Raw genomic sequence first — 26,268 nt, forward strand, 5'->3', positions numbered from 1 at the left:
GTGCCAGTGCAGTTTGTTAGTATCATTTTATTTCTCTTCATATATTACTATCTCAAGTTTTCATCTAGAAAGGTATATCTTTACTTTTTAAATGTATTTAAAAAGTATGGTTTTAGTAGACAAATAGTACCTGGAGACTTCCACATATGGGATTTGTTTTGCTTACAGCCTCATCATGACACAGAATATTGTGAATTGTGTTTAAAGTTTAATAAAGCTACAAAGCATAGGAAGTTAAAAGAGTTCACATCATACCTTGCTGAAAAAAGTCTTAAAAATCTTTAATTTAAAATTAATCCGGTAATCATTGGAACCTTGCAACTTTATTCAAGAAGTACAGGGACTTCAACTTTAATATAAGAGCAGTACCGTGCTATTATGAAATTATAAACCGGACAGGAAAATTTTGGTCTTTTAATCGTGAAGGAGGGCTTGTCACTGATACCTGCATAGGCTACCTCCCCATCACATCTTGTTAATTTCCGTAACATTTGATTACCAACACATTGTGAGGGAGTAGTAAAGTTACTCAGAAACAAAAGTTTAGTCAGATCAGCCTTTCAACAACAGAAATTGCCAATACATATCCAAGTCCACTTCTTTTCCTTTGCTCTACCCTTGTGCTTTACAAGCCATTATGTCCATCAGAGATGGCATCAATTACTTCTCAAAAGACAGTTCCTGGTCTTCCAGGGCTTTTGTCACTTTCAGAAGAGAGGTCAGCAAGGCTGAAGACCAACATATTTCAAAAGACACTCCGTTTTCAGAAGCATAGCTGGTTCAACCAGTGCCCTGGGCAGGTACTATGAACCAGTGCCCCACCCCGTCAGCTCTTCAAGTGAAGAGGAAAAAAAACCAAGAAGCGCTTTACTGTAATAAGCCAATCACTACACTATAAGCAATTGGCTTATTACAGTTAGAGCTATGCCCCCCCCCCCAAGCTTTTCCATTGAAGAGCAAAAAAAAAAAAACATTCTTTGTACTGCCAGTGGCACACCAACCAGGTGGCCAGATGTACAACATCCCCTCCCCTGCCCAAGCCATTCAGGTCTCATTTCTATGCCCTGCCCCAACCATCCTTTTATTAAAATAATAGTGTCTTCTTTTAAACTGTAGCAAATAGCTGCTACAGTTTATACCCTGCCTGCACAAAGTACTACAGCGCTCATGTTTTAGTTAAAAAAAAATGTATTCTTTTTAAACTGCAGCAAACTGCTTGCTGCCAACGGTGCAGTCAGTTGTTACAGTTTAAAACCTGTCTGCACAGAGCACTACAGCACTCAAGTTTTAGTTAAAAATGTGTATATATATATATATATATATATATATATATATATATATATATAAATTTTTTTTTTTTTTTTTTTTTTTTTTTTTTTACTTTTAAAGTATAGCTAACTGATACAGTTTAGGCCGCACATGGAACGCTAAGCCTGTACTGCATTAAAGAGAGATTGGGAGTGGCTGAAAATGCCACCTCAACACTTTGTGCCCATGGGTAGTTGCCCCTCTTGCTCCACCCTAGCCAAGCTACTGCCTGTTTTTCTATATTCAAAAGGGCAAAAGTCACACATTTCTAAGCCATGAGAACAAACACACCATTTGCAGATGAAAGAAGAGAAAGAAAAATACACTTAACTCCGTTTCCTTTCGCTTGACATTACACTTAGCATTACAGGGTAGTGCAATACTAATAACAAAATGAAAAAAGACATTGAGCACGGTAGACAAGTTAACCGAAAACTGGGTTAGACCATCAGCATTTGATGGTAACAGAGTGGTCTGGGTGTGATACTAGGCTTACATAGTGGGATGAATCTCCCATCCCATAAAGGTATTATTCCTCTGTACAGGCATTGAGTGAGACCCTGTGTTTCTGGGGCTCCACGCAGACATATGCAGAGAGAGATACTGTCCATAAAAAATCAAACAGAATGTTGCAAGGTAAGCTGTAAGAAAGGATATCTGCCTATGTTTGAGTATAGATCCATCAGAAAGATAACAGTTGAGTAAAATATCTCAAAGCATCATCTCCTGGAATTGAATGACATACTTTAAACTATACTGAAAGATCTCAGTTGGGTGAGGCATTTTTCACTTTTGCCAAATGATTACTTTTTTTGTATGGTGTGGTTCAACCATGGAGTTGCTACAAGTAAGGGCAGTGTAATGACAAAGTTCCAAACGTGGTTATAGGGCCTTCTGCAAAAAGAATGTTTTAGTAGTTTTGCCCAAATTTTCATCAGGTGTGCCTTCAGGGAGTTTGCCTCAGGCAATATGTGTACAGGAAGTCTGATTTTAACTTTGCAGAATGGATCCCTGTAAGAACCCATGGACAGAGAAAGAGATGGGGAAATGAAGGTGGAGGTAAAATCTGAAATTAATGATCATCCAAGAAAATCTAAAGGTGTTACTGCTCGATCCTAGGAGTCTAAACAAAAAACTCCACTCCCTACAAGCTGTCATCACCCTAGAGAATGCTGACATCTGTGTGGTCACTGAAACATGGTTTAAGGCTGTGGAGAGCACACTGGCAGTGCAAGGTTATAATTCCTTCCAGACATTTAGACTAGCTACTAGACAGACATAGGTTCAAAGGTTGGTACTAGGCTATCGGTCCTAGGGCCTATACAAGCCTAGCCATAACAATTCCCTGGCTATTTCTTCCCACATTATTTACTTCCCTGGACCCCTGTCTAGCAGGGTGAGTGATGTGATCCCTGGGGTGAATTTCCTTTCTCCCATCCTATCATCAAGGTTCCTTTTGAAGAGGGCCAAAGAGGTGCTCTGCTTGACATGTGTGGGCAGTCTATTCCAGAATCTGGGGAGTCTCTGGGTCAGGAACCTATCCCTCCAGCATGTTTTGTTTATTGTGATGACAAGGTTTAGATCCCTGGAGCATGTGGCTCTGAGGGATGGGGATTTCTTTAAGTGTAGCATGTCCAACAGCTCTGGGTTTGACATGGCCTTGTATGTTAAGCAGAGATCGCCTCGGAGTAGACGATATGCGACAGAGTATAGCTGGAGTTTTTTAAGGCGGTCAGCATAGGGCATCTGCTTTAGGCCTGTGATTCTTTTAGTGAGGTATTTCTGCGGCCTTTCCAGTTGTTGCAGATGTCTTGAAAAGTACATACCAAATGGGGAATTGTATTCTATAATGGGTCTAATAAGGGATGAGTACAGCGGGACAATGACCTCCTTTTTTCTGGATGAAAAGCCCTTAGCGATGAGTTGTGACATGGACTAAAGGTGGAAGTGTCTGAACTTACATCAAAAATAAATGTACCTCAAGGCTGCCAAACAGGACAATGCACTTGAGCATCTCCATGTTCAAATCACCATAGGCAAAATCCCATACCAATTCCTTGCAAGCTGTAGGCCCCCTTCTATGGCCCAGGAAGCCCATAACATGCATTTAAACTTATTGGAAACATTCACCATCCAACCCAATATCATATTCGTAGGTGACTTTAATTATCCCACTATTAACTGGGGATCATATACAACACCAAACATACTGGCCTGGAGTTTGTAAACCCAGACTCCCTGGACCATATTGTCAGTAAGAGGTATAGAAATAATTTAAAAATCAGGCCACCCTGGTGGAATCACTGCATCAGTAGGTTGTATAACAGAAGGAAGAAAAGCATGGCAAAACCTAGGAGGTGCAGCACCCAGTAGGATAAAGCACTCTCATCAAACAAAACAAACAACTCAGAGGACAAATAAAGTCTACCAAAGCCAAATTTCAGGTAAATTTGGCCTCTGAGACCAAGGGAAACTACAAGACATTCTTTATGTCTGCAACCTCTAAGGCAATACACAGTTGTGTGCAGAGCTTATTGTTAATGGAGCCACCTATACTGAGCCTGAAGATATAGCAAACCTACTGGTTGACAAATTCAGCTCCAAATTTATCCCGGTCTCCCCTCAACCTTCCCTCAGGAAACACCAACAAATATAACTTTCCCTGATATTAGGGAACAGGGCCTTAATGCCGTCTCTATGGCCAAGAAGACTGCATCAATGAACTCAGGCAATATTCCAGGATGTCTTCTAATGATGGCAGGCTAGATGTCAGTTGGCTGCATCTGTGAGTTGCTACAAACATTAAACATAAGAGAAATCTTTTCAGGTAAACAAAAAAATAATAAGATGTTAAGTTGTCAATCTCGCCTTCATTCTTGCTGGATGGGTTCGGAGCCGATCCTCGGCTCCGACTCGGCACTTGCTTTAGCTTGAGAACTCCTTTTACCAGCTCGAGGCAACCCTATATCCCATGATGCAAGGCGGAACTACCTCAGATCTCGTTTGCCGCTTAGCGAAAGAGGTCTCCTTTACCAGCTGAGGTAAGTGAATTTTTTGTTAAAGAAAAGAAAAGCTTAGTTAGGGTTTTATTTCCCCTTGTATCTCTTTTTTAGTCTGTAGTGAGTTACAGCCCACCCTATTCCCTTGTTTTTTTAAACTTTATAATCTTTTTATAACCCTTAGTGTAAAGTTTTTAGTTAGGCCTAAAACCCCATTGGTTAATCCCTTCCTGTGTGTTGTGTGTTAGGGGATTAATTTTGTGTGTTTGTTGGGGTTTGTGTGTGTTACTTCCTCCTAGGATATGTCTAGGAAAGGCAAGGTCTCAGGCTTCAAGAAGTGTGACTCGTGCTGTCAGAAAATGTCTCTGACAGACGGTCACACTTCTTGTGTTTATTGCCTGGGGCCTTTGCACCTGCAGGACTCCTGTGCTTTGTGTCACTCTTTTAGCCAGAGAGTCCTGCAGGAAAGGAGGAATAAGCTTATCCTCCGTGGCTTACTTAAGCCAGAAGGTTCTCCCTCTAAAGGGTCTGGGAAACCTTCTAAGCCACCGAAGGCTCAGGCTTCAGTATCCAAGCCTCCTCCGGTGGCTCCGGCTCCGTCGGAGCCGAGATCGGCTCCGGCTGGAACCGATGTATCTACCATAAAAGTAGTGGGTTCGGTGCCGGCTGGTTCCGATACCTTGTCTACTGTGGCCTTGTCGGCTCCGGCTGGAGCCGACACCTTATCCAGCATCGGAGCCGAGAAACCTTCGGCTCCATCTGGAGTTCAGGGGACTTCGGCTCCGATGGCTTCGTCCCGAAAGAGATCTCGGTCCCCTTCGTTACTGAGTATCCACTCGGCTCCGGGGTCTCCTCTTTTGTCGGAGCGGAGCCATCGGAGCCGATCTTCGAGATCTTCCAGGCTGTCTGACCACGACTTAGAGAGGGTGGTAAGCAGGCTGTTGAAGTCTCAGGCACTGGCCCAAATGCTCCATAGCCCATCTCAACAGACTTCGGCTATAGCCTCACCCCTTGAACTTCCTCCTCCGACTCCACACCAGAGTTCGGAGCCGCAGCTTCTCGGGACAGCGACTGATTCGGTGCCGGAGCCGATACATCCTTCGGCTCCGTCATCCTCGGCTCTGATCTCCTCCTTGAGAACTTCCTTGGAGGGATCCGGTTTCCCTTGTCGGCTCCGAGGGGGCTAGTGGCATCGGACCCTTGTCCGACCCCGCTCTCCCTCTCGGAGCTTCGGCTTTGGTAAGCTCGGCGCCGACATCGGCCTCAGAGCCTTCCCTCTCAGTGGAGCCGGGAATTCCTGTTTCCTCGGAGCGGGGATATTCCCGCCTCCCGGGGAGGGGAGCCTTTGAGGTGATGAGGAGTGTCCTGGCCTCTGAGCCTGGTCAACGGTCCATCCCTCTAGCTCCTCCCTCATCAGTGCCTGCAGACGCCTCTTGCCAGCCTCTTGCTCTCAGGCCCAGGGATCCATCGCCCCAGGTTTCCCCATTGGGAATTTCCTCCTCTTCCGAAGTTTCTCCTGATCCTGCAAGTGAACCCCCTCGGAAGAGGACATGTAAGAGGAAACACACAGACTCCCCCGAGTCTACTACATCGGATACCGACTTAGATGAGTCGGAGGGTTCCCCACGATCCCCCTCTGAGGATGTCTCCTTTTCAGACATCCTTGAGCTCCTCAAACAGAGGGGGAATTGGCCAGCCATTGATCCCTCCGAGGATGAGTCGGTATACCTGGAGGCTTTTGGATCCCGACCCTCCACCTCCTGGGTGTCTCCGCCTTTCGACCCACTTATGCAGGTAGTGGCTCGGAAGGCGTGGGCGGCTCCAGATTCTGTGGAACCTGTCCCCAGGAGACCATCCAAATTCATCACGGCCCCTACGGACAAACAGTTCCTTTCCAAGGGTGTCTCTGTGGATGCTATGGTGGTGGCGGCGGCCACTAAGAAGGAACTGGCAGATCCTTCAGTACCTGTCCATCCTCCTAAAAAGGATTCTAGGACCATGGATAGGTATGGAAAGCGGATGTTTTCTTCAGTGACCTTTGCTATGCGTTCGCTGAACTACCTTTGTCACTTCACCAGGCTTCAACGAGATATTCTCAAGGAACTGGGTGAAGTAGTCCAGGATCCATCTGCTGCTGGGGCTCAGGAAAAGATTGCCTCGCAGCTTGCTATCCTGAATTCCATATCTAACTCCTCCATGCGGCTCATATCCCATGCAGCTGATGGAGCGAGCAGGGCCGCAGGCACAGGAGTTGCTCTTAGACGCCAAGCCTGGATGCGGCTTTGTAATTTTGCGGACCCCTTTAAGGCATCCTTCACTAATACCCCCTTTGATGGTTCGGCTTTGTTCGGACCTCAGGTGAAGGATACCTTGACCAGGTGTGAGCAGGACGGTAAAACTCTTTCTGCCGTTGGAGTCCAGTTTTCCGCTCCTTCTAGGCCATATCCCAAGGGTCAGAAGGGGGGGAAGATGTGGTTCCGTAAAGCCCAAGGAGCTGCACAGGACGCACGTGGTCAGTTTACCCCCAGAGGCAGAGGGGGTAACAATAATAGACGCCGCCCTAGAGGCAGGGGGGGTCCTCAGAACCAGGGCAACAGGGAGTCTCTTCCTGAGAAGCCCTTTCAGCATCCCTGAGGTGTTGCCCGACTGTCCGCCCTTGGAGGCAGTCGGGGGAAGTATTTCACTGTACCCAGTAGCCTGGCAATCCCTATCACAAGAGATGTGGGTACAGTCGATCATATCCGAGGGTTACAAAATCCCCTTCGAAAGGTTTCCCATACCTCTACAATCCCTTCCAGACATCTCACCCGGTCAAAGGGATTTGGCAGAACAGGAAGTTTCAAAACTCCTAGAAAAAAGAGCCGTCCAGACTGTGCCGGCAGACCAGGTAGGATCCGGCGTCTACTCGAGATTCTTTTTGGTCCCCAAAAGGATGGGAGATTGGAGACCAATATTAGACCTGAGCAATCTAAACAGATTTGTCAAGAAGGCAAGATTCCGGATGGTCACGCTTCAGTCCATTCTGCCCTTTCTGGGCAAGGACAACTGGATGTGCTCTATAGACCTTCAGGATGCGTACTATCACATAAAGATTCACAGACGCTCCAGAAGGTTTCTCCGCTTTCGGCTAGGGACCAGTCATTACCAATTCAGAGCACTGCCCTTTGGCCTCACTTCAGCCCCCAGAGTGTTTACCAAATGCATGGCAGTGGTCACAGCTCATCTGAGACGTCAAGGATTCCAGGTGTTTCCCTACTTGGACGACTGGCTACTCTCCGCCACCACCAAGTGTCAGCTTCTTCAGTCCAGAGACTACACTCTACAGCTTTGCAGGAGTTTGGGAATTTCAGTAAATTTCGAAAAATCTTCTCTGCTGCCTTGCCAATCTATCACCTTTATAGGCGCAGAATTAAACACCGTCAAAATGTTAGCCAAACTAACGGATCAAAGAATTCTGGACATCCAAAAATTCGTTCGGATTCTATTGCAGAGCAGCAAGATCAAAGCCAGATTTATTCTGAAGGTCCTAGGTCTTATGGCTGCGGCCATTGTTCTTCTACCACTGGCTCGCTTCCACATGCGGCTTCTGCAGTGGATGCTTTTCATGCAGTGGTCGTACCACAGTCTTCCGATGAGGCACGAAATCTTAGTCACACAGTCGTGCAGAGCTCATCTAAATTGGTGGATATCTTCCCCTCTTCTTCATCAAGGCCGACCTTTTATTCCCCCTCCTCCAGTTGCCACAGTCACTACGGATGCCTCTCTGATCGGGTGGGGGGGGCATTATCAGGGCAGGATGGTCCACGGGACGTGGCAACCCATAGAATACCATCTGCACATAAATGTCCTGGAGATGAGAGCAGTGCTTTTAACGTTGCAAGCCCTCAGCGACTTTCTTCCCACGGGGACTATTGCAGTACAAACGGACAACATGTCCGTGGTCTGGTACATCAACAAACAGGGCGGGACCAGGTCCTATCCGTTATGTCGAGAAGCTCTCAGACTTTGGCAATGGGCGATCTCCTCTCATCGGTTTCTGATAGCAACGCACATCCCCGGCAGGTCCAACCTATTGGCGGACAGGCTGAGCAGATCCATTCTGATGCCTCACGAGTGGTCTCTCAATCAATCTGTAGTGGATCAGATATTTCTGAAGTGGGGCACCCCTTGTTGCAATCTTTTTGCTACTCCTCAAAACAACAAGTGCCCCGATTTCTTCACTCTTTCCCCTACCAGGCCAACCCCTGAGAGACTCTCTAACCCAGGATTGGCCCCGGGGACTTCTGTACGCTTTTCCTCCTTTTCCCTTGATTCCACAAGTCATTCAGAAAGCCACCGTTTTGAGGGCCAAGTTGATCCTCATTGCCCCATATTGGCCTCGACAAATTTGGTTTCCGTCTCTGCATCGTCACCTTCTGGTGCAGCCCTGGCATCTGGACCCAGTTCCGGATCTCTTGATCCACCAGTCGAGTCAGCAGCACCGGGCCATTCATTCTCTCAACCTCACTGCTTGGTTGCTCCACTTCCTTCCCTAGCCAGGCTTCCGATGATTTCTGATTCTGTCAGAGACATCTTAGTGTCTTCTTTAAAGTCGTCCACTAGGACTGTTTATGCTAGCAAGTGGCGACGTTTTTCTATTTGGGCAAATTCCAGAAAAATTGATCCCTTTACTGCCCCTGTACATTCTGTTTTAGATTTCCTGGCGGAGGTTTTTCATTCAGGATCCTCGTCATCTACAGTTAAAGTACAACTGGCTGCTATTTCCAAATATCATGTTGGCTTGCATGACAATAACATTATGTCTCATAGATTGTGCAAGGCCTTTCTAAGAGGAGTTTTTCTCCTAAAACCACCTATAAAGCATCCTCCTCCACAATGGGATCTAAACTTAATGTTGGCATCCTTGATACTACCTCCTTTCGAACCGTCTGCTTCATGTTCTTTGAAGTTATTGACCTGGAAAACTATATTTTTACTGGCTGTCACTTCTGCAAGAAGGGTTTCCGAGATTCAAGCTCTCTCCATTCGTTCCCCTTATTTGGTTTTTCATAAGGACAGGGTATCATTAAGAACGAACCCTTCCTTTCTCCCCAAAGTTGTGTCTCAGACCAATATCAACCAATCTATAGATCTACCAGTCTTTTTCCCAAACTATTCCGACAGAGCTGAACAGAAACTGCATTTTTTGGATGTCCATCGTCAGCTCAGGTACTATTTGCATAGAACTAAACAATTCAGAAAATCGGATCAATTATTTGTCTCCTATGCAGAAAACAGGATAGGTCTTCCAGTTTCTAAAGTGACCTTATCCAGATGGTTGACTTCCACCATTTCCTATGTGTACTCTCTCAGAGGCAAACAGCTATCTTCTAAACCAAAAGCACACTCAACCAGGAGTCTGTCCACTTCTGCAGCCTTTCAGGATAGGCTACCTATTGATACCATTTGTGCAGCAGCTACTTGGGCCACGTCTCATACCTTTGTCTCTCATTACAAATTGGACTTGGCCTCCAGAGATAGGGCCAGTTTTGGTTCCACAGTTCTCAAGAGTCTGTTCCATTGAGCCACCCGGGATACAGGTGCTAGGGACGCGGTCCCATCCAGCAAGAATGAAGGCGAGATTGACAACTTAACATTTAGAAGTTATGTACCTACCATAACGTTCCATGTTAGTTGTCTTCTCTCGCCTTCTTTCTTGCGTCCCTCCCTCTTTCCCCCTGGCCTGGACAGATCTTGAAAAGTTCCTATCAGGTTGTTTCCTCCTGAGCCTTCATATGGGGACTTCTATTATGAACTTGTGTTCCTAATTATGTTAGGTTACTCTCTAGCAGGGTAGGTTAGCTACCAAACGAGATCTGAGGTAGTTCCGCCTTGCATCATGGGATATAGGGTTGCCTCGAGCTGGTAAAAGGAGTTCTCAAGCTAAAGCAAGTGCCGAGTCGGAGCCGAGGATCGGCTCCGAACCCATCCAGCAAGAAAGAAGGCGAGAGAAGACAACTAACATGGAACGTTATGGTAGGTACATAACTTCTAATTTTTGCATTTTGGTTCAGCTGAATTGATTTTGTTATCTTTAATGAACCCCAGTACTGAAATTAAGCTATAGTGAAACAGAACCATTAGGTGTGGTGCACCTGTCAAGCACTGTTGACTTTACTGGGACAAGGCAGCCCACACACACTGCTACAAGCATGATTAAAACCATAGCACTGTTGGTACTATTGGCATTAATGAGTTAAACAAACCACCTGAACAGCATGGAATGGAATAAAGATTTCTATAAAGACTTAGTCACCATCACATTCTTGCAGGCATAAATACACATGCTTAATTCTATATACCCTGACCTCAGGAAACAGTCAAGGGAAAACATTCAGAAGATAAAAAAATATATAAATACCAGCACCACCATGTACAAGTCACTTGTTTGTCTTTGAATCAGTAGTTCCAATTTGCTAGCACAAGATGTAAGGCATTCTTAACCCAATTTCCAACTTTCCCAACTTCACTTTCAAATGCAACTGCAGCAGAATGCAATGCCCTCCTCAGCTCTCAACACTTAGATTCTTTGCAGACTTATCTTGTCATTTGCCACTGATTACAGATCTTTTTGCAGCAGCACACAGTGGGGCTGGATTATTTACAAAAAAGCTTGTCCATGTAGTCTGCTAGGATAAGTTGTCTTCTTCCAACTAGTCTAGTATATTTTCATCCTTTTACTTCTATGATGAAAATCACACATTGTCCCTCAACACAAAGCAGGGAATTTAACAGTCATACTAAGTTTAGCTCTATAGCAATCTTATCCCCCTCTCCAAAATACTTAAAAAAATGTATTCAAAAACAAGTACTAAACCATCTCCTGCAGGAAGAACTCCTATCTCCACACATTTTCTCTACAGAGTTTATTAGTGCTGTAGTTTTTCCTTGTAGTGTTGTGGGGTTTTGGACATGACTGACAAACCTACAAGATTCCAAAAATGCATTACCTGTGGACACATGCTTCCCATTTCTGATGCCCATAGGAACTGTATGTATTGTGTAGGTCCTGCTCACCTCAAAGTGGACTGTTCGATCTGCTTCGGTTTCAATTGCAGAGCTTTAATGTATCACAGAAACAAGTTAGTGTTAAGAGGCCTTCCTCCATCTACCTCTGCTTCCTTGGTCACTGGGCTCAAAACCCTTCCAAAAAGCCTGACAAAAACAAATCTGACTCTATGTCAAAGGAAAAGGAGTCACAGTTGTATCTCTTGGCTTTTCCCGGTTAGGGGTCACCACAGCGGCACTCCGGTCCGCTAATGATTGGCAGCAGATTTTTACGTACCGAGTTGCCAGCCCTGACGCACAACCTTCAATGAAGGTACGCCCATTCACGCATGTCTCCACGCAGAAGACGCTGTAGCTGAGAATCGAACCGGACAGCGTCTTACTGTGAGGTGACAATGCTACTGCAGCACCACCACCGCTCAGCTCACACCTACATAGAGTCTAGAGTTCATAGGTCCTCATTTGGACACAGTCAGTCAGGTAGACTCTTTTCCCTCAACTTGAATAATTACACCAAGGTCCCAAGTCAGGGATGTGATGCAAAGTTCTTCTTTTCCAGCCCAATTAATATCACAAGCCCTGAGATCCGTGGCAGCAACTATCACTCTCTTTCCACTGGCCAGGTTCCACATGAGGCTATTTCAATGGACTTTGTCGACTCAGTGGTCCATTCTTCAACATCCATTTATCCGCTCCAGTCAAAATCACACAAGCATGCAAAAGATATCTTCTTTAATGGATCCATTCAGACCAGCTCTGTGAAGGGCGTCCCATTTGTTCTTCCCCCGCCCAAGGCCATGGTGACCATGGACGCCTCCTAGATGGAGTGTGAGGGGCACTACTTGGGAAGGACAGTCCAAGGTACATGGTACCCTGAAGAGGCCAAGAATCATATCAATGCCCTGGAGATGAGAACAGTCCTTTTAATGTTGCAGGCCTTTCAAGATGTTCTGCCATTTGGGACAATTACCATACAGACAGACAATATGTCATTGGTCTGATACATCAGCAAAAAGAGGGGAGCCAGATCTGCCCCTCTTTGTCAAGAAGTTATGAGAGTGTGGCAATGGGTGATCTCTTCTGGTCACTTTCTAATAGCAACACACATTCTGGTGAAATCCAACGTGATTGCAGACAAACTAAGCAGGTCCATTCTGATGCCTCAGAAGTGGTCTCTTAATGTCAAAGTGGCAGAGAGAATTTTCTATTGATGAGGCCAGCCATGCTGCGACCTATTCATCTCTCCCCTCAACAAATGCAACAGTTCTCTGCCCTGATTCCTCCAATGGGAGAGTCACTGAGAGATGCTCTAGTCCACAGTTGGCCCTCCAGTCTTCTGTATGCTTACCCACAGTTGCCTCTAATTCCTAAATTTCTACAGAAAACATTTTGGTTGAAAAGCACAGTTATTCTCATTGTACCCTTCTGGCCTTATTAGATTTGGTCCCCTTTCCTCTGGCCTCACCTACAGCATCAACCCTGGATTATGGATCCAACTCCACACCTCCTGTCTCATCTGACAGGTATGACTCAAACAGACTTAACAGGCCTCAAACTGACCGCATGGTTTCTCCTATTCCATTAATTGCTAGACAGCCCAGCCCCCCCCCCCATCTGTCATATCTTATCATCTCAAAAAGCTTCTACTAGAAAGATTTACAAAAGTAAATATTTTTCTGGACCCTTAGGAAAAAATCTGGATCCCTTTTCAGCACCTGTGCCATCTGTCATATTCTTAGCTTCAATTTTCAATGAAGGGACTAGCGTCTCAGCTATTAAAGTTCAAATGCTGTCATTTCCACCTTGGTGAAAATAACTCTACCTTATCCTCTTCTAAACTATGCAATGCCCTTCTCTAGGGAGCTTTTTTGCTTATACCACCAATAAAAGATCATATTCCTCCTTGGCATTTAATAAATATGCTTCAGGCTTTATTGCAGCCTTCATTGAACCTTCAGCAAAAGCAGATCTTAAACCTTTGTGTTGGAAAACCTTTTTTGATCACTATCACATCAACTAGATCAGTATCCAAACTCCAGGTTATATCTTCTAAACCCCCTTACCTAGTTTTTCACAAAGACAGGGTGTCCTTGTGAACAAATCCATCCTTTTTGCCTAAGGTAACTTCTGAGTCCAACATAAACCAGGTAATTAGTCTACCAGTTTTCTTTCCCAACTTTTCAAATAAGGGGGAGTATATGCTCCACATTTTGGATGTGCATAGGCAACTTAGTTTTCACCTCCATAGAACCAAAGACTTCAGGAAATCTGACCAGTTATTTGTTTCCTTTTCTCCTAACAGATTGGGCAAAACCAGTACCCAAAGTTACATTGGCCAAGTGGCTAAATGAATATATCTAATTTGTTCCCTCCATATCTCCATTGATGGGGGAAAAAAGTTATATCCTTGCCCAAGCCTCTTAGAGTCCATTCCATGAGGTTTATGGCGGTTTCTTCAGCCTTTTGGTCAAGGGCTTCCTTAGATGATATTTGTGCAGCTGCAACTTGGGTTAATTCTCACACTTTTATTGCTCGTTACAAATCAAATTTGATCTCCAGGAACAGAGTGGCCTTTGGCTCTGCAGTGCTCCTGAATATCCTTCCATGATGGTCTCCCAAGGCTACAGTAGCTGGGGATTCTGTCTCATCAGTTGAGGAATGAATTAAAAGGACAATATCAGATAAAAAAGGTATGTACCCCCATAACATTCCATCTGTCTTGTCCATTTTCATTCTTCCTCAACTTCCTGCCCTTATACCCAATTCCTCTGCTTCTGGAAAATTTTTAAGAGTTATATAGGAACCTATGTTCTTTGTTTGAGCTCCAGCTTCCCCTTTTTACTGTCTGCCTTTGTTAATATCTGTAATTTATTATCCCCTGATATTTAGATGCAGCAAACTTGACCTGAGGTATGTTAGGTTTGCAGGGCATTATGGGTAAAAAGAGAAGCTTGAGAGTTCTTGAAACCAGTGATCTGGTAGAAATGACAGAGTTGGATCCAAGTATTGGATCCAAATGCATCAGTTGAGGAAAAATGAATATGGACAGCACAGATGGAATATTATGATGAGTGTATAACTTCTTTTAAACATTATGTCTAATTTGGTATAATTATTTAAACTGTAGATGTTGTTGTATTAGTTTTGAAGATTGTAAAATGATTATCCTTAAAATATTTTTGTAATACTTTGTAGCCTTTGTCCCTGGGCCTCAGCTAAAAATGGGGGGTCTATATCATGTTGTCGAACTGTTAAAAGTTCGAATGTCATACACCATATGATCAAACTTTTAAAAATTCGAACGTTTCAGCGGAGATCTCCATACAGTGCAGAATGGGAAGATTTCCCTTTTCTGCACTGTAGTGTGATCTCGTAGTTGACATATTTAAAGAGCAGGGAATGTAGGGGGCACAGCCCCCCACATGGGGAGTGCAGGGTGGTTTGCCCCCCTGCTTAAACTGTTCAGGTAGGTTTTTTCCTTTGGTTTATTTTTTTTAATTACATTTTCGAACTTTTAAAAGTTCAATCATATGGTGTCCACCATATGACAGTCGAACTTTTAAAAGTTTGATTATGTAATATAGACGCAAAATGGGTACATACCAAGTTGGACTTTCCCGGTAATCAAATGTCAGTAAATAATAAACAAATTATTTGAACAGTGCCTAAGCAGGAGACTTTCTCTGTATTTGTGTGTGTGTGTGTGTGTGTGTGTGTGTGTGTGTGTGTGTGTGTGTGTGTGTGTCAGATAGTGATTCTGATTCCAAATTTATGGTAAAAGTGTACATGTTTTGTGTGTGGAAAGCAAATCGCACATGAAGACTTGCACTCCCTTTGTTTGTTCTGCCTTTTCTAATTTCCCCAAATCTTTTGGGTTTCTAATACCATGACAGGAATGGACCCCATTCCTAAGTCAAAGTATGATTAAAGTTCATAAAATTAGTATTGCTTCAGTCTTTGATATCAGCCAATAGTGCTCTTTGCAGCACCCGCAATGTGCCCAGTAATGACTCCTTCTGCAATTCATACGAAGTTACATGGATTGGTAACATATCTAAATATGATTGCAAATTCTTTTTTATAAGACCTGTTGCTCCTACTACTATTGGAACTGTCTGGGTATCTTTCTTCCACATTGCTGTTATTTCTGCCTGCAGATCCTGGTATTTTATGACTTTGTGTCTCTGTACGCAAGACACTATAGTTGCTGGGTGTGGCGATTTCAGTGATCAATGCTACTTTTGTCTTCTTTTCATGAACCACTATATCAGGTTTTCTAGCATCTATCTTTTGAACTGTTGGTAATGGGTGATCCCATGTGATATACACATTTTCATTTTCTGTGATGCTTTGTGGCTTATGTTTCCAGTGTTTTTCAGCCACTTCGATACCATAATGTTTGCACAATCCCCAGTGCAGCAGTCTCACCACATTATTATGCCTTTCAGTATGCAGTCCTTCTGCCATTAGTGTGCCGCAAACAGCAACAAGGTGTGTGACTGTTTCCAATTCAGTTTTACAAAACCTACATTTTTCTGTTTCCCCCACATGTTTAATGGACTTTGTAAACCAACATGTATGTAACCCACTATCTTGGGCTGCCAATGCAACTATGTTTATGTTTTTTCCACATTTCTTGCCTTCTCATCTGGTCCTTCACCTTATATGCTTTCTTGTGTTTTTTTGGCACATTCAGTTGCTGCCTGTTTTTTATCTACTTCTGGTTTGATTTCCATTCCTGCATGATGTCAATATGCTTCTGTTAAATTAAGCAGAGACATCATCTTAGATTTATTCTCCTCATGTTTCAAAACTTTCACTACATTTGGATATTGAGAAGTCAGTAGATATGTGTGGAGTCCCACGATTGCAGATCTATACATGTAATCAATTTCAAGAGGCCCGTCCCTCCCTTGGAATGGGGAATATATAATCTTAGTATACACTGATTTTTATAAATCATTTGATGAGCATGAAGCATCCTTCTTGTTTTAATATTAATATCTAATCTATCCAACACTTTTTTGGGGCCTGTCAATCACTCCAAAACTATACATTAGGACAGGAAGAGCAAATTGATTTATAGCTTGGATCTTGTTCCTAGATGTCAATGCTGTTCTCAGGATTAATTTAAGTCTTTTAAAGTATTCCTTTCTGAGTTTTATTCGCATTTGTTCATGTTTTATTGCTGATCCTTCATCAGTTCCCAAGTATTTATACACTCCCTCTTCCTCTGTCCTAAACTGATGTTTTCCTGGTGCTGTAGTTTTTCTGCATTAACGGTTGCTTTTGCACATTTATCAAGACCAAATGACATTCTAATATCATCAGAAAAAGTTTTGACAATCTGCAGCTGTGCTTTCAGTTCCTCATCTGATGAGCTATACAGTTTTAAATCATGACAAAGAAAAGATGAGAAGCCATTAGACTTTGTTGTTTTCTAGGAGCCAAATTGTAGACATTGCATAAGCTGTTAAGTAAACAGCTTAATGGATTAATGGCAAGGCAGAATAGCAACCGTGACAAAGAGTCACCCTGGAATATCCTCCTTTGAATTTTTATCCCTGGGATAATAATCTGTCCTTTATCATGGCTTAATTGTAAAATGGTCTACCATTGTTTCATGGTTGCTGTAATGTAGTCAATCAGTGTAGGGTGTATCTTATACATTATTAAGCACTCTTTTATCCATGAATGAGGGATACTATCAAATGCTTTTTTGTAGTCAATCTATACCATACTTAGATTTTTCCCTTTTTTACAGTTCTCCACTATAGCTTTATTTAACAACAAACAATCCTTTGTTCCATATGACTTTCTTTTATTGCCCTTTTGTTTTACTGCCATAATTGAGTTTTCTTCTAAATGACTATAAACTCTGTCGGCATCAATTCCCATGTATAGTTTATACATTGTCGGAAGGCAAGTTATTGGTCTATAATTTTTAGGATAGCTTGCAGATTCACTCTTAAGTAAGAGCATTGTTTTGCCTGTTGTTAGTCAGTGTGGTGTCTGTTCAGGGTGTGCATACAAATAGTTCTTACTCATGGCTAAATCCTCGTGCAAAGATGTTAATACTTTTAACCAAAAGTTAGGTACTGCATCTGGGTATGAGGTTTTCCAGTTAGAGGCTTTTCTCAATTTTGTTTCAATCTCTCTGGCTGTTACTTCATCCCATTTCATATCCTGTACCTTTAAACTTCTTATTCTTTCTTTTACTTCTTCTATCCATTTCTCATCTTTGTTATGTTCCACAGGATCTTCATAGATACTTCTCCAAAATGTATCTATCTGCTCTTTTTTGTCAGTCTTTCAATTCCTTTTACCTTAGTTTCCAATTTTCTATAAAACTTTTTTGGATCATCAATAAATTGCTTATTTTGTATTTTTCCCTTATATTTATCTGTGTATCTTCTAAGTTTTTCTGCCTGTGCTGAAAGTTTTAGTTTGTTATTTGCGATAGTGCATGATAGATCCTGGTTTGTTCTAATATTGTGCATTGCTTTAATCACATATAGCTTTCTTAGTATTTTTGTTGATCTATTCCTTCTTCTATAATCTTCTAACAGTGACACTTCTTGTCTTAATTGCTTTATAGTTTTCTCTCTTTGATATTTCCATGATGGTATTCAATTTCTCCCCTTCCTTTCCCATACTACTCTGTGTTCTTGTTGTAGAACTTTATCAGTTATTAATTTAGCTGCACAGTAATATATCCTATTTACTTCTGTTATATCACATGGATTTCTATGGACAGTCCTAATTACTGCATTCATTTGTTTTATCAGACTTCTTGCTTTTTGGGTTTTATTGACCTTCTGCAGTCTATTTCTCTCATTGATCTTAATATATCTATCCGTGTCCATTAAATCAAGCAACTCTTCTCTTAGCTCATTTTTTTCCAGACTGAGGGCACACCCTTTGTTTTCCGTTTCCTGCGGGCCTTCTATAGAAAGTTCTATAGCATCTTCTTGTGGCACATTCTCTTCAATTTCATCCTGTGTCATCTGTTGCTCTGTCATATGGGAACTCACTAGTCTATCACTTCTCAACACTGACTGCATCAGTTTCCACAGTTTCCTGTTCCTTTCCTTGCTGTCTAGCTTCAAGTGAACATTTATACTGGTTTCCTGTGGAAGGCTCCAAAATATCTTGATACGGCACCTGACCAATTGCTTCCTGTTTTACTGGTTTCCTCTTAATTTGGATATCCATTGCTCTATCCTGTTGTGGTGCTTTCTGAATTCAATTTTCTACACTGAATCCTTCTCTTTGCAGCTACTCCATACCCTCAATTTCTATTTCTTTGACTTCTCCATTACTAATCTCTTTTTCTACTTTAACTCTTAGCCTTCCTATTTTTTTTGTATTGTAAAGTTTTCCATATCCAGATTCCTTTTCCTGTATTTCTCCTCAAATATCTTTGGTGCTGCTCTTTTTGTATTGGTTAGCTTTGCTTTCTCCTTTGCATAAATATTACACCATATTAAATCTATTTTCCTTTCCCATGACCATATTCCTTTTTCACATATCTCCTGATCTTCTTGCTTTTCCTTATTCTGGAGACTCACTCCATCATGCTGTGATGTAGTCTGTGTTAGACCTTCTACATTAAATCCTTCACTTCACAGGCACTCCATAACTTCAGCTTCTATTTCTTTAACTTCTGCTTTACTAATCTTCTTTTCCACATTAAATCTTTGTGATATTAATTTTTTTTAATTGTGAAATTTTCCATATATGGATGCCTTTGCCTGTATTTCTCTTTGAATATCTTGGAGACTGCCTTCTCTATATTAGTTAACTTGGCTTTCTCCTTTGCATAAATATTGCACCATATCAAATCTCTCTTTCTTTCCCATCTCCATATTTCTTTTCTATATTTTTCAAATATCTCTAGGTTTTGTTTATATTTTTGCACTTCCTCAGATGCTTCTTTTTCTAAACAGATCAAAGATTCTTGATCTGTATACTGTCTTTCAAAAATCTGTTGTATTAATGAACGCAATTTTTTTATTTGAACCTTCTGACAGTTGTTCCTGCGGAAGTATTTTTCTTTCCTCTAATTTCTGTCTTAATCGTTTTGTATATCTTGTGTCTGGAAATTCTGGGCTTTTTGCATAATAGTAAATACATACTTGCGTTCTTATCCTCAATAGTCCACTCTGTGGTCTTTATGGCTCTTCTTTGGCCAACCAATTTTTATGAATTTTGTGGACTGCTACTTCCTTCTACAACAGGGGGGGGCATCCTCCCCCTGGTCCTGGCCCCATTGTAGGAATGTTTCCGTATTTTGAGGATTCTACACTGTCATCTTTTCCAGTCCTGGCACCAGTGCGCCTACCAGGACTGGGTACTTTTTTATCCTGGGTCTTGCACACCCAACTGTCTTTTTTAGTTTGACTTACTTCTGTCCATGATATATGCTATATAAATGCAGTCTATATATCAGTGTCACCTTGGTGAGATTTTGTGACAACAGAGTCCACTTCGCAAAGGTAGTCACCAAGACTTGAGGATGAATTCATTTTCAGCACAACTACTCTGCTTTACTGTCTGACTTTTCATCTCTCCATTCGGACCCCTTGTTCTTCCTGTGCAGAGAGCCTGATGTATATACATGTCTGCACTATGCTAGTCTCACCCTAAGGACAGTCTGACGGAGACTGCATTCTGTCTGGAGATCAGTAAGGCATATGCTCTAGCTGCATCCAAGAGCTCAATTTCCATTTACAGGGAGAGTAGAAAACTTGATAGATTTGAAGAAAAGGTTTATGTATCTGCTGCACTGTCCTTCAGAGCCTTGAACTGCCAAACCCACATGTTTAGCTGTTAGCAATCTGCTGGAGAAGATGAGGGCTAAGGTAGAGGTATTCTCATTTAAGAATCTGAAGCAGAATATGCTTGTGTTATATCAAACTTATACTCAGGTTGCTAAGCATCATTTCCTCAAAGTTGGTGTACCTAAGTTAGTAGGTGTAGGCCCCCCCCCCCCCTGCACAAAAGCAATTTTGTGTGTATTTTTATTTTTTATGTGTCTAGTTTTTATACTTTTATGTCAGTTGTTTGTGTGGTCACTATTTTCATTTTTTTAGTGTTTGGAGGTTTGCTCTTGTATTTTCAATCTTTGCTGATAGAATCATATAAAAGTGCAATGTCTATACCTTTTCAATGGTTGTACATATTCATTTCCTATACGAGATCACTAACTGAACAAATTCAGTTTATGCTGTAGTTCAATCTTTGTAAGTTTTTATTACTGTAGATCACTAGGTACAAGGACATAAGTAGTTTAGCAGGATAGTCCACTGTTTCAAAGGAGGACTGATTCTAGAAGGGGGGGGGGTGATAGGAGGAAAGGGAAGAGGATCGGGTGATTGTTGACTGATGCTGAATGATTAAATGTGTGGCATTTGGCTGTTTCTTGAAGATTAGAGCAGAATAGCTTCTGTGAATAATCTCTAAGACAGACTCTGTCATGCATTTCTGCTTAATTAAAAGAAAGTAAATAACAGTCTCTAACACTAAATGTTAATTCTTTTTTTTTTTATTTCTCCAAGTCTTTTGGGTTTCTAATATCATGATGGGAATGGACCCCATTCCTAAGTCAAAGTACGATTAAAGTTCATGAAATTAGTATTGTTTCAGTCTTTGATGTCAGCCAGTAGTGCTCTTCACACCACCCATAATGTGCCCAGTAATGACTCGTTCTGCAGTTTGTATGGAGTTACATCCACTAAGTCTCCTCTTCAGTTTCTCACTTGAAACTAGTCTAACTCTCAACCTAACCACTCAGAAAGCATCCTACAGTCCTGCACTTGCTCAGACCTAATAGCAAGCACTAATATACCCCGACACTTGACTGCCCAGCAGGGCAAGGCTCTTTATCCACCCCTCACCAACCAAGCGACTAAGCAGCTCACCCTACTATTCAGGCATGACCAAAGGGCAACTTCAGGTGTACTCTCCAGTCCAGCTGGTGAATCTGGGTATCCTGAGGCAATGTTACAACTGCCTCATGTACACAGACAGCCCTCTCCTCCAACCACAAAACACTAACATATGTGAGAGATGCAATTATACAGCCAAACTGGAGGCTAAGGTATCTCCACCCAAGACTGGAACAGACAGTCATGAGGACAAGGTTAACACTTGCACCACACCTCCAGCCTCACATAGACCTACTAAGCGAGCACTGGCAAAAAATACACATAAATACACTAAATCATACTTGGAGGCTCTAAATAAAAACCTGCAAAAGCATCAGAGAGCTCCAAAGTAGACACCCACAAAACCTACACCTCCTGTCACAAACCAGACAACACATAAAACACAAAATCAATGTGCTGCACAATCACAGTCCTTAAGGCGAAATAACATACCTAACACACTAGTAATAGGTGACTCAATAGTCAGGCACACTGACGCCCCACTCACTAGGCTGGACAAGGAGAAGGTTACTGTTAGCTGCCTGTCGGGAGCCAGAATCCACCACATAACACAAGCACTCAGGTCACTCCAGAACAAGTACAAATATGACTCTGTCATTGTTCATGTTGGTGTGAATGACCTGAGCCGTACCTCCCTGGACTACATGAAAAGAGACATGGAAAAGCTCTCTGATCATATAGCCCAGGCGGGTATGGCCCTGACCCTGAGTAGCATCCTGCCCTCACCAAGAATGATACCTCAGTATAAAGAAAAAATGATCAATTTCAACAACTGACTAAGCTTCTGGTGTCATTCAAAGGGGATCCAGTGTCTGTCAGCATGGGATGACATGCTCGACAAGCTGCATTGCTTCGCAAGAGACGGCTTGCACCTGTCACCCCTTGGCTTTCGAATACTGGCCAAGGCTCTTGCTGCCCCATAGTGCCTTTTTTAGGCAAGGCTCAAAATTCAAACCCACCTCCATAAACAGCACAAGTAAAAAAATGAGGGTTATGCTACTCAAAGCCAGGAGTTTAAATCTCAAAATGCATGCGCTCAAAGCACTCCTAAGTATGATGAACGTCGACATCTGTGCAGTAACTGAAACCTGGTTCAAGGCTCCAGAGAGCACTCCAGCACTACTGGGCTACAACTCATACCACACATTTCGGCCACAGAACATGGACCGAAACACAAAAGGAAGGGGTGTATCCATATTCATAAAGGATACCCACACCTCCAGGTTAGTGGCGCAGCATGATACCTCTGAGATCATCCATGTGCAACTAACATCGGGCAAATCTGCAATGCAAATTGTGGCCTGCTACAGATCATCCTCCATGACCCAGGACCACCACTCCGCCTTTCTGGAGACACTGGAAAACATGAAGGTCCTACCGAACACCCTGATCTTGGGATATTTCAATTACCCTACCATTAACTGGGAAAACTACTTGAGTGCAAACTCCCAGGCTCAGCGCTTCCTGGAATTTATCAGCTGAAATGCTTTGGATCAGCTGGTAAACTCCCCTACCAGAGGCCACAACATATTGGACCTGGTCATCACCAACATGGGCAACAGGTGCTCCGTACCAGAGATCAGCCCGTGACTGGTTAGATCAGACCATAAACTAATCACCCTGGATGTCCACACCCCACCACCACATCCAACCAAGGAAACCACAGTGAAAAACTTTTCTAAAGCAAACTTCACCTTACTTAAGGCAGAGGTGATAAGTTTCACAGCCCCCACGCTAAAGGATAACACTGCCCAAACAGTTGCACTCTGTGAGCACCTACAAGGATGTATGGATTGTGCCATCCCTATCAAAACCAAGACTCAACTCCACTAAGAGAAGGAAACCAGTCTGGTGGACCCCTGCCATAAACAGGTTACACAACAAAAGGAGGAAACTAGTTCAGAAAAAAAGCAAATCCCAAGAAGGAAAGACATCCCTGATCAGTATCAGTAAGAAACTAAGGTCCCTCATAAAATCATCCAAGGCTAACTTCGAAAGAAAAATAGCCAAGTATTTGAAAGATAACCACAAAGCCTTCTTTAGCTATGTCAAGAATCTAAGTGGCAACTCACAGATATGCTCTGAGATAGTGTAAAATAGCACAAAATATACTGCACCTACTGATATTGCCAACATACTGGCAGATAGATTCAGTGCAAACTTCACCTCCCTCTCACCTTCAAAAGGGCCCACAACAATACCGGAAAAGTGTAGTGTCCCGGAAATCACAGAAGCACAGGTGAAAACAGCCCTTTCAAAAGCCAAAAACACAGCATCAATGGGGCCAGATGGTGTCCCAGGCTGCGTCTTGCACGAACTACAGAACGAACTAACCCCCCACCTAAACACGCTGTTCACTCTCAGCCTCTCCACAGGCTACATGCCCATAAAATGGCGCACAGCAATGGTTATTCTGCTCCACAAAGGAGGGGCCACAACTGACCCTGGTAACTATTGCCCCATAAGCCTGACTAGCCTGGTCTGCAAGGCTATGGAGCGCATCATCATGGAACTCATTAACGAAGACATTGGGAACCTCCAAAGACTTGACCCAACCCAGTTCGACTTTGTTAAGGGCAGATCATGCCTACTAAACCTGGTTGACTTCTTCTAGACAGTTACCAAGGCCATAGATGAGGGAAAGGTGGTTCACACAGCCTACCTTGATCTCACCAAGGTGTTCGACACCATTCCTCACTCGGGTATTATAGAAAAACTCACCAGCCTGAACATAAACCCCCACGTCACAAGATGGGTTGCCAACTGGCTTACAGACAGAACTCACACGGTAAGAATAGCGGGCTCCAGGTCTGACTCTAAACCAGTCACAAGTGGTGTCCCATATGGCTTGGTTCTGGGACCCCTACTGTTTGGCATATATTTCTCAGAAGTACAGGCAAACACAGGAGGACTATGGCTAACCAAGTTCGCTGATGACTGCAAACTGGGAGCCATAATTGACTCTCTGGCTGACACGGACATCCTCCAAAAAGGCCTTACTGAGACAGACACCTGGTGTCAAAGTCATGGCCTCAAGCTAAATGCCAAAAAATGCATAGTCATCCCGTTTGGGAAAAACAAAACACCCACGAATTACCACATAGGCGGCAGCCCCCTTAATACAGAAGAGGTAATAAGAGATCTGGGGACCCATGTAGATAGTAATCTCTCCTTTGACAATCATATTGCCAAAGTAGTTAGGAAATCCTTCTATGTGGCCCATCTAATTACTAAGGGGTTCGCATCTAGAAATAAAGAGGTTATAGTGCCCCTCTACTCATCACTCATCAGACCCATCATAGAGTACAATGCCCCATTTGGGATATACCTCACAAGACACTTCCAACAGCTTGAAAGACCACAAAAGCATCTCACAAAGAGGATTACTGGCCTCAAACATATGTCCTATGCAGCCCGACTGAAAAAACTCCGGCTGTACTCAGTGGCATATCGCTTACTCATAGGTGATCTCTGCCTGACTTACAAAGCCATGTCCAACTCAGAATTGATGGACATGCTCCACCTAAAGAAATGCAAGTCACTGTGAGCCACGCGCTCTAGTGAGCTAAACCTCGCCACAACAATAAATAGAACATGCCGGAGGGATAGATTCCTGTCACAGAGACTCCCCATGCTTTGGAACAAAATTCCTAACTGCATTAGGCAGAGCCCCTCACTAAAACTCTTCAAGAGAAGCCTTGACGAGTGGATGGGTAACAGAAAATACAGCTCTGGGATCACTTCATTGGCTCTGCTTGACAGAGGCTCAGTTAATTAATCAATGGGGCGGCGAAAGCCGACACACTCTGGCTAGGCTTATAAATGCCCTCAGGCAGATAGCCTAGTACCTACCTACCTACCTATGAACCTATCTAAATACGATTGTAAATTCTTTTTTATAAGACCTGTTGCTCCTACTAGTATTGGAACTGTCTGGGTATTTTTTTCCACATTGCTTTTGTTTCTGCCTGCAGATCCTGATATTTAATGACCTTGTGACACTATAGTCACTGGGTGTGGCAATTTCAATGATCAATGCTACTCTTGTCTTCTTTTCTTGGACAACTATATCTGGTTTTCTAGCATCTATCTTTTGAACTGTTGGTAATGGATGATCCCATGTGATGTAGACTTCTTCATTTTCTATGATGCTTTGTGGCTCATGTTTACAGTGTTTTTTGGCAACTTTAATAGCATAATGTTTGCACAATTCCTGTTTAATTCTTTTTTTAATTTCTCTAAGTTTTTTGGATTTCTAATACCATGACGGGAATGGACCCCATTCCTAAGTCAAAGTACGATTAAAGTTCATGAAATTAGTATTGTTTCAATCTTTGATGTTAACAGGGATGATATGATAAAAGATAATAGATGATATAGTGCTTTTCTGGCATAATTTTGTTTCTATTGCATGAATATGTATAATTACTCTTATCAGTGTACCTTGTGTTTTTACCTCTCTTAGACACGAAGTGAAGCAGCAATGACTGTTTTAAGTGGCCATGTTGTTGTCTGTATATTTGGAGATGTCAAATCAGCTCTGATTGGACTACGTAACTTAGTGATGCCCTTACGAGCCAGCAATTTCCATTACCATGAACTTAAACACATTGTGTTTGTGGGATCACTTGAGTATATAAAACGAGAATGGGAAACACTACACAATTTCCCAAAGGTTTCTATCTTGCCGGTAAGTGCATATTTGAGTGCTGAGCCAGATCTAAGATAGTTTTCTAGTAACTAGCTCTATGACATTATTGACCTGGTTCCATAACTGCTGTCTATCATCATTTTATGTAATTAACAAAGCATCTAGGCATGTGAAATTACAGATCTGATGTTGTCAGTTTTCATTCTTCCTCAACATATAAGACTCAGATTCAACCCTCAGATCCGACTGAGCCGCCATTTCAGCTCGTGGAAGTGTACATACTCTCAAGCTCTTCCCTACCCACAATGTCCTT

General features: G+C 42.7%; 1 protein-coding gene across 32 annotated transcripts in view; it reads left to right on the forward strand.

Moving 5' to 3' along the window:
* The window catches only part of KCNMA1 (potassium calcium-activated channel subfamily M alpha 1), a 4,085,072-nt gene that overhangs the window by 3,355,570 nt on the left and 703,234 nt on the right, over positions 1-26,268 (forward strand). For all 32 annotated transcript variants that reach the window (XM_044055788.1, XM_044055796.1, XM_044055806.1 and 29 more), the window contains one exon: positions 25,770-25,994. In XM_044055788.1, the coding sequence (XP_043911723.1) occupies positions 25,770-25,994 (225 nt within the window). The remainder of the gene's footprint in view (positions 1-25,769; positions 25,995-26,268) is intronic.

The sequence above is a fragment of the Protopterus annectens genome, chromosome 14.part0 (assembly GCF_019279795.1).
Source record: "Protopterus annectens isolate FY-2018-M chromosome 14.part0, PAN1.0, whole genome shotgun sequence".
NCBI classification, from domain to species: domain Eukaryota; kingdom Metazoa; phylum Chordata; order Ceratodontiformes; family Protopteridae; genus Protopterus; species Protopterus annectens.